Below are 9,627 nucleotides of genomic sequence, written 5' to 3' on the forward strand. Positions count from 1 at the left end.
GAATTAGTGTTTTGCGTTTCTTCAAACATATTTCCAGAAGTGGGATCACTGGATGTTTTTTCAACTTAACTTGCTTTATCATTTCATCACATTTGTGTAATTAATTGCTTTATAAAGTATAGAATGAACTTAAATTTAATTAAAGTTATTCTTTTTTTAAAAAAATTGGTTACATCCATATGGGGGCAATTAAGTTAGTGGGGGCAATGTAGTAGTTTATCTTCATGGATCTAAAAGATGTGTATAGGCCTTATGTTTTAGAAGTTTGTTCCTTTCATTTATTTCTTTGTAGAAATATATTTCCCTTAATGTCATATAAATAGGCAGTTTTTAGTACTACATTTTTTATCTTTTGCATTAGGTTGGTTGACATATTATTTGTAATTTTGAGGTATTTTTCAAAGTGTAATTCATGTGTTTATTATGAAAGGTGCTTTAGAATTACAGTTGTGTTCATGGGTTATATAGTCATTAGTAAAACAAGTATGTCGCTTTTTCAAAAGTTGAAAGAAATAATTGGGTTGGTCAGAAACTCTGTATGGTTTTTTCTGTAAAATAAAAGACACAGTTTTCATTTTCACCAATACCTTTATTGATTTGGATATCTTGAGTATGCGACTATCTCCCACTATCAGATTCTAGTGAGGAGAGGCCAGGGGTGCTGTTGAACATCCTCCAGTGCATAAGAGAGCCCCACAACAAAGAACTGTTTGGCCAAAATGTCAGTAGTACCAAGAAACTTCACAAATGACTTTTGACACATTTGGTCAGTCTCAGCGCCTTCTCCATACACTGCACAGATCTTTTTTTGTGTGTGTTTCAGTTGTGTTTTTACCTTTTTTGAAAAAATCAAGCATAATACACCAAAAGTGTTGCTTATTTTTTTCCATCTTCAACATTAAGTTAGCTACACAAAAATTCACCAGTTTTGATAAGTTTGTTTTAAAATGCACGCTGATATGACAGCTGTCACAGTATAATCTAATAAAATTGTTTCAAAATTGCTGACCCCTGATCTAGACTCATGTTAACCCACATGTCTACCGCGTGTTGTTTGAACTGTTTAAGACAGTGAGCCATGTGTTTTATAATCTGGGTGAGAGAGGAAGCTGTTTTCATTGTGTAGAAAAAACTCAGGAGGTTGGCTTTACATTGTGTTTTTTTAGAAGAGCTTTAATCTTGTACGAAAGATGTAAGAAAATTACGCATTTTTTTTGTCTTGTATGTATTTAATTATCAGTTGTAATATTTGGAAACCACTGTTGCTCTTTTTACAGGCTCAACAGTCAGTGGATCTTATCCAGTCAAAAATAGTAAAAGCCGCTGGAGACACTACCATTATTGAGAATAGTGATGTTTCTCCAGAGACGGTATGCATTTTCTTTAACTTCACATCTCTGGGGTATATGAATGATATGCAGGAAAAAATGTACAAGATCCATCTATAACTTAAAAAATGCCTTTGTAATGTGCTTTCATCAGTTATGTTGTTTTCTTAACTGATATGCTATCTCCGAAATGCAGTGTTTTTATTAATGCTTGTTTTCACTTTAGCTTAGTGAGATAGGTTGACGTTAGGTTTGTGCTGGGAAGTGCTGTGGTCTGCCGCTTACGAGTGTCGACTCTCTCAGACCACCTGTGTCAGGGTCCCCGCTCTGCCACTAGTAGCTGTGTGACTTTGGGCAGATTCCTTAGCCTCTCTGTGCTTGAGTTGCCCCATTCGTAAAAGGCAATGATAATAGTGCCGATGTTGTAAGGTTGTTGAAAGGAATAAGTGGGTTACCATATGACAACATAGTTGGTAACACAAGACACAGCAGTGCTTATTAGCACTCATAAGAGCTCAGTATATTTTTACTGTTGTTATGAAGGTTCTCTTCTTTGGTGCCCTGAAATTTTTTTTATGAGAGGAGAAATAAATTTATATGTGATGCTCGTAGATTCTAGATTTTTCCCTTTGTGGCCCAGTGACAACATTTATGACAGCTTTCTTTGGCTCAAGCTAATTTGCATCACTAGGTAGCAAACACTCCTTCTTTATGTGGTTTTTATTGTTGATTTTTACGTCATTTTTCAGATTATTCATGTTGTATTTAAAATAAAAATTTTCAAGTTTTGTTGGCAAATGTCCTTTTCTTGTGTTTGGAGTTTTTCACTACTTCCACCTTTTGTTTTAGGAGTCTTCTGAGAAGGAGACAATGTCTCTAAGTCTATATCAGACTGTAACACAGTTGCAACAGTTGCTTCAGGCAATAAACCAACAGCTCACAAAGGAGAAAGAACACTACCCTGTATTAGGTAAGAGTAACTGAAGTCCTACTTACTGTCTGTCTGCGGGTGATGGACATAGTGTAAGTGTGTGTGTGGGGTGTGCTTATCATGAATGCAGGAGCTGTCGTTGCCCTAGTGGAAATACTTCCTCTTTATCTCTTTCAGAACCTCCAGATGGCAGCGGCAGCTGTCTTGGAGTTGTATTTCCATTTTGTCCATATTTCGGTCTTTTACCTTGAAGGGGGGAGGGCTTTATTTTTGCCTCCTTTGCCCCCTGCATAACACATGCTCTTGTAACTTGTATACCTAGGTTTTGTTCCTTGTCAAATGTCTGTAGCCCCTTCTAAGATCTGATGAACTATCTGCGCAGTATTTTTTTTTAATGACTTGGTAAATAAAGTGACTATAATGTTTTTGCTAAGTTAAGATTCTTAACTGAAAATTAGGTCGTCACAATTTCTTTAAATTGGAAGCTGGGGGGTTGTTTGTTTATAGCTAATCAGATCCATTTTTTAAAATTCTGAAGTGGTGGTCTTAATTGAAGATAAATAAACCCATCACTAACAAACCATGTTATGAAGTTTTATTGCCTATATTACCTGGTAGAGCTCAGATTTGTTGGCACTTTAAAATGACTTTCAGGGCTGTATATGCAGCATAGAGGGTAAGGTCATGAGCAGAATAACTACTCACTGACCTGTGGCTGCTGGACTTGCTATGGTCACCACTTTGTGAGGTGTGTAAATGTTGAATCACTGTTGTATACCTGAAGCTAATAATATATGCCAGCTATAATTAAGAAATAAATTTAAACTATACATATTTTAAAAATGACCTGTCTTTCAGCTGGTGAATTAAATTCATTGATAGGTTATTTCCTGGGATTTACCTGTTTTAAGAATGACTTAAGTCACACTGCCTTGGGTAATTAAGATATTTCAATATGCACTGAATACTTCAGATATTCTTTCAAAGCTGCTGATTCTAAAATAATCATGGTATTCTGCAGATTAGTGAGTGGCCTGTGCAACTCAAAAGGGCAACTCATCACTGAATTTTCCCTTTCAGAACCCATACTTAAGGCTCTGAAGTCTAGACAGAGGCCTCAGGGTAGGTTAGGTGTCCTGCAAAAGCTGGGATGGACTGCTGTGTCTGTTACAAAGGGCATTCTGTCTCACATTTACAGAATGGCTGTCTTCTGGCCTGCCTTTAGGATACACTCTCCTTTAAAATGCTATTTATTTCAGGTCAGTTACCTTTAAGAACACTTTCCAAATAAACCCAGCTAATTTTTTTAACCTGTCAGCAAAAATAATTATACTATAGTCTTTTAGCCTTAGTAAGCTGCCCTTTCAGTTGCCTGGAGTTACATGTCTGCCACATTACTGTGTTCCCCAAATTAGGAAATACCTTTGCATCCTGCTTCACAGAGAAACTCTCCTTCCCGTGTCCTTAGCCCTCCTGTCTTCTCTCCACACTCTCCTTCTGTTCAGTCCTGAAAACATGTGCGGATGTCTTATGTTAACCATGCACTTCCTTTAGGTTACCACTCTTTTTTTTTTTTTTAACTATACTGTTTAACAAAGATTCTTAAATAAGAAACTATTCTTATAGCATCTGCTTGACACTAACTCATGTACCTACTCTAGAATGACTTCTCTTCCCTCCATTCCAATGAAACCTGTTTTTGCTGAGGCCATCACTGATTTCCTAATTGCTGGATGTAATACAAGTCCTTCTTTTGCATGTAAGGTACTGAAAATGTTTTTGCAATGTGCGTAATATGCAGATGTCAGTCCAGGGGCCTTTGTGTTGTAAAGGAAGGGCTTTCTTTCCAAGAGCTTAACTAATTTTGAGATCACCTGTTACCGCTTGTCTTTATACCTTGTCAGTAGTTTCTCTCCAGCATCTCGAGGTGTTTTTTAATGTTTCCCTTTTCCCCAAACACGTGGGCTGCTCGTACACATCTTATGAACCATTTGTGACCTGCCTATTTCCACTTTTGCTCAGAATCAGCTTACATTTGACACCTGTACTGATCATTGGTAATAACAATTTTATTTTCAGATTTTTTTATCCTGATTTATAAAATTGTAGTAATTTGTTAAAATTAATATATGTATACTCTAGCAACACAGCTATAACAGAACTGTTTGCCAGGCAGCTCCCATAAGTGATAACTTAGCATTCTTTTGTCAGCTGATGAGTGTAAGTCCAAATTTGGCAAGTGAAAGGGGTGGCTGAGTGAGAGCAGTATGTCGTGGAGGATGAGGGTGGGTGTGTGAAGGTGCAGGTGCACCAGGCACTCGAGAACCTCCTTCCGTGCACTCCACCCGCACCGACGACGCCGACTCCTCCGCACGGACCCCTTGGTGCCCACAGCTCTGTGTGAAGTGTTTGTGTTACTCTCAGGTTTTAACTTAAGCCTTCACTTTTGCTCAGTGTATCCTCCCTTTTATAAACTCTTTTAAAATTGCTACTGGATGATTAAGTTATAAACATAAATGTTTTGATTATGAGAATGTAGGTAATAGGTTAATATCTGATATGAAGAAACTTTTATTTTTTAGTATATACTCTAAGGACATGGGAATTGTTTAAGATAATGCTGTCCATTATCAGTAAGGGAAAACTTATTTTTAAAAGATGAAAATGAGAGAGGTGATATGCAGTAATTTAGTTTTCTAAATCCCAGTACACAGTACTTAGCATTTCTGTGTGTGGGGAGTGTATTTATCATGTATCTTTATTTTGTAAAACTTTAACCTTGCCTTTCTTTTGTATAAATAAGTCTTCCTACCCATCTCCTATTTCTTCTCCCTCTTCCCATAGCCCCCTCCCCTCAAAAAAGAAGGCTGTCATCCCTGTTTTCTGTTTTTTTGTGGGGTTTTTTTGTAATTAAGATAATTGCTTATAGCTTTGGATGGATAACCACTAGTGTTTTATAGTGTACTTTTTGTTCCCAGATGCCTACTTTTCTGTTGTGTTTCATACTTGCTGCCTTCTTAGCGGTCTGAGTGTTGCGTACCTGTCGTCACCCTGGTGTTTTGATCTGGTTGGAATACTATGACAAAAATCCCGTAGACTAGTGGCTTACACAGCAGCGTATTTCTCGCAGGAGGCCGGGGAGTCCAAGATCAAGGCACCAGCGGGGTCCGTGTCTGGTGAAGCCTGCTTCCGGGTTTGCAGACGAGCATCTCCCCCTTGTGTGCTCACGTGGCAGAACGGGGGAGGGAGGCCTCTGGGGCTCTGTTTATAAGGACACTAATTCCACTCATGACAGTGGGTCTTCCAAAGGCCCACTTCCACATACCATTTACACTGGGGGTTAGAGTTGCCGCATAGGGGCTCTGGAGGTACGCAAACGTTCAGACTGTAGCACTCAGGTTTCCTTACTTGGGAACCAGTTTGTGGAAATCGTGTGGAGGGAGGATGATCGTTTATGTATGACACTTCATGAGTTCGCCTCTGAGCATGAGCATGCTTCTAACACACAGTCACTTGTCATTCATTTCCTCTTCACAGCAACCCAGCACAGTAGGTAGTAGGTAGGTGGGTAGGTAGGTATTGTTAAGTTTTCAATTCTCATTTTACAACAGACCCAGAATTGGTTCTGTAACTTGCCCAATGTCGCACAGCTAGTAGCTGTGTGAGCTGGGATTTAAATCAAGATGGTCTGGGCCCAGGATGTGTACCCTCCTTTTTTTAAAATCCGTACCCAAGGACATTTTTTTCATTGCTTTTGGAGAGGCATCAATGTCAGAAACATCGATTGTTGTCTCTCATACGTGCCCCAACTGGGGATCAAACCCACAACCCAGGCATGTTCCCTGACCGGGAAGAGAACCCACAACCTATTTGGTGTTTGGGGTGGCACTCCAACCAACCGAGCCACACAGGCCAGGGCCATTATGTAGGCACTGTGTGCTTTGATTGCTGTTGTCTCTTCTTTCTTTTCTCCTCATTCTGTCTAATCCTTTGTTATCAGCTTCTTAGGGTTTCTTCGGTCAATTCCGACTTTTTCCTAAAGTTGGTACTTGTTTTATCAATAGTGAATTGGAGAGGCTCTCAGTGTCATCCGGAACAAAACCGAGGTGCAGTGTTGTGCATGTGTTCTCTGTGTATGTGCTTTCCCTTCTCCCACTGACAGGGAGATTTTTACATGATGCTGCTGAAAGAAAAAAGGTTTTTGTGGTGCTGCTGATGTACAGAGTTAATGGATGAAAACTAGCTTTTACCCCTGCACACCTGTCGTCTGGGCCAGGTTCCCACTGTGTGTGGTGTGTGAGCGTAGTGCTTCCAGGTGTAGTGCTGGTGGGCGACGTGGACTTCCTGACCAGTGGCTCGTCTTGTTTCAGAGAGTGTGACAGCCGGGATAACTTGGCTGTTAACTTTCTAATTGCTTCTTTTCCCCTCAACTTTTTACTTTGAAAAATTTCACATATAAAGAAGTAGTGAGAGAATAGTATGTTTACACACCTGAACCTGCTTCATCTCTCTCTGCCTGTATGTGTGTTTTGTTGGTATCGAACCATTTGAAAGTAACATTTGGGTATCATGATGACATTTTGTCCCTAAGCATTTCTGTATGTATCTCCTCAGAACAGAGTCATTCCTTTACAAATCCATAATATCATCATCACATCCAAAACAATAAAACACTAGTTCTGTAACATCATCCAGGATTAAACCCATATTTAGTTTCTTCAATTATACCCCAAATATCATATATTATTTTAAATTTTTCCCCCAAATCCAATCAAAATTCACATGATTTGCTTAAGTCCTTTGAAGTTTAATCTGTTTAGTCATTTTACCTAACTTTGAAAGCTTCATATGATTTCAGAAAATCTCTGTCTGGACCTGTGTGCGCATGGGTGCAAAGCTGTAATTTCAGCCTCTTTTCAGTGCTGCTCACCTCAACAGCTTTACATTTCCCTGGCATAGAACCAATAAAAATGGATTCTCAGTGTTTCTCTTAAATGGATTTTAATAGGACTTTAAAATTCTTACATTATTGTCAGTTTAATCTGAGGTTTTGTCTCACATATTTTAAAATCTAAGTAAAAACTTCTTCTGAATTCTGAGATTTTTCTCTTGTTTTTGATTATAATTAATCTTAATTGCTTTGATCCTAGTAGAAAGGACCTTGCTAGATCAAATGGAATGTGTGCTTTTACTGCTTGACAGATGTTTCTGATTGCATTTTGTTTCTTTGTTTTAAAATGAATTTATTTCTTTCTGATCTTTTGCAGAGTGAAGTAATTGGGAAACTGCTCATTCAAGGATAGCAGAAGGCATTGTATTATATTTTGCCAAATTAAAGCCTTATTTATGTTTCACCCTTTCTACTTCGTCAGAAACACTGAACAGAGTTTTGTCTTTTCTAATCCTTGTTAGACTACTGATTTAAAGATAAAAAGCCAACTCTGTAGACACCTTCAGAGTTTAGTTTTATAATAAAAACTCTTTGAATAATTAGACCTTTACATTCCTGAAGATAAAATAAACATGTAATCTTTTATCTTATTTTGCTCAATAAAATTGTTCAGAAGATCAAAAGTGGTAAAGACAATGTAAAATTTAACATTTTAATACTGATATTGTACACTGTTTTACTTAACATTTTGGGGAGTAACTGCCTCTGACTTCAACTCAAGAAAACACTTTTTGTTGCTAATGTAATCAGTTTTTGTAATGGCGCCAGCAAATAAAGGGATGCTTATTATTCAGACTTGTTCTAATTTCATTGAGCTTTAACAGATTTTATTAGGTCTACAGACAATGTAATTTAGAACACAGTAGTTTCAGCCTTCCGACAAGGTAAGGCAGGCGTTGCTGCTTACACAGCTCTCTGCTGGAGCTCATCCCCCTGTGGTTCTGTGTGACGTCGCCCAGTCCGCAGGGGCTGCGGGCTGAGCACCCGCTTCAGTCTGAGGAGCTCTACTTTATTTGTACTACATCACTATTATTTTAAGTAATAAGAGTTGATTTTTTAGTTTCCTTCTTGCCCGGCACTATGTTACAGTTTACATGTGTTATCTTTTTTGTTGCTGAAGAAAGTTTTTTTGAAAAAAAAATAATTGGATGAAAATTCAGATGCTACAAAACCACTGACCAATATCCCGTGCCCTTGAGTATTGGAGCGTTCTAGCGCCTGGCCTCCCTGCTCCTGCCGTCGCACTTCCGCCTTCCTGCTCTCTGTTCTCCGCGTAAAACTTTCCTTCCTTGGACATCATTCTTGACTTGCTCCCTCACCATCTGGAGATCTGCTTAAATGGCACCTTTCTCATCACATCCTTCTTGATCGCCCAGTATCCCCCTGTCTCCCTGTGCCCCTACCTGTTGCTCTCTGTGGCATTTATCGTCTTCCCATATATACTTGGCCACTCCCCAGCCCCCCACCAGAGAGGAAGCTCTGTGAGGGCAGGCGTCCTCTCTTTTGTTCTTAGCTTTATCCCTGCTCTGAAAAAGTGCCTGGTACTTAATTGTGCTCAAGTAGTTAAATGAGTGAATGGGTGAAATTTATTTTATAGCTTGGAGATTTTCTAAAGTATTGTTTCCCAACCGTTTCACCTCACAGCACACGTATTAAGTAGGATTTCTAAGGTGTGTGGAGCTAGAGCGGAGAGGCTGCTGTCAGCCAGGGAGGACTGCCTGGGCCTCGGGCCTCCCGGCCTGCGCTGGCTGCTTTCAGCAAGCCGCCGGGGAAATGGAGCTGCAGGCCAGACACCGTATCGGGTCTTCTCTCTCTTTTTCCTTCTCTCTGCCTGTAAAGATACTTATAAGTGTCTCTGCCACCTGAAAAAACAAACAGAAATCCTGTCTTCTATTTTACAACCTTTTCTTGCTACTCTTCTTTCCCTTCAGAGCTTAATTCCTAAGAATTGTATAGTTGTATATTTTCAATCTCCCTCTATGTTGGACTTTTTTAAGAAAATAAAGTATTTGCAAGCGACTCAGAGGACTCAGTCCAGTGTCATTAATTTGTGTCCCCTTCCTCAACCTCCCAACCAAATACGCATTCATCTTTCTGCCTCTAGAGTAGCTGGAAGTTCACAACATCCCTGTTCCGACAGGGGACAGTCGTAATAGTTAATGGTTATTAGTTATATTAAAACTCTGTTCCTGTTATTTGCATCAGTTTGTTCTGCTTCCTTACTCCAGACACATGGGAGAAGCCTGTCACACTCCTGTTCGGTTATTCATATATGTCCAGATAGCTCCATGTTCCCTCAAAGTCCATTCTGCTCTAGCTTAAGAATTCTAGTTTCTTAGTTGCTCCGAGTGATGAAAGGCCACACGAGCCCACTTGCCCCATTCATCCCCAACTGGCCACCTCTGCCCAGCATGCTA

The 9,627-nt window shown here is 39.4% G+C and overlaps 1 protein-coding gene across 7 annotated transcripts in view; it reads left to right on the plus strand.

Moving 5' to 3' along the window:
* Nucleotides 1-8,003, plus strand: part of KTN1 (kinectin 1) — a 107,999-nt gene extending 99,996 nt beyond the window's left edge. For all 7 annotated transcript variants that reach the window (XM_045822465.1, XM_045822464.1, XM_045822467.1 and 4 more), the window contains 3 exons: nt 1,278-1,370; nt 2,178-2,298; nt 7,527-8,003. In XM_045822465.1, the coding sequence (XP_045678421.1) occupies nt 1,278-1,370; nt 2,178-2,298; nt 7,527-7,531 (219 nt within the window). In that variant the 3' untranslated portion in view covers nt 7,532-8,003. The remainder of the gene's footprint in view (nt 1-1,277; nt 1,371-2,177; nt 2,299-7,526) is intronic.
* The last annotated feature ends 1,624 nt before the right edge of the window (nt 8,004-9,627 follow it).

The sequence above is a fragment of the Phyllostomus hastatus genome, unplaced genomic scaffold (genome assembly GCF_019186645.2).
Source record: "Phyllostomus hastatus isolate PE091 unplaced genomic scaffold, TTU_PhHast_1.1 phas_scaffold_501, whole genome shotgun sequence".
NCBI lineage: Eukaryota > Metazoa > Chordata > Mammalia > Chiroptera > Phyllostomidae > Phyllostomus > Phyllostomus hastatus.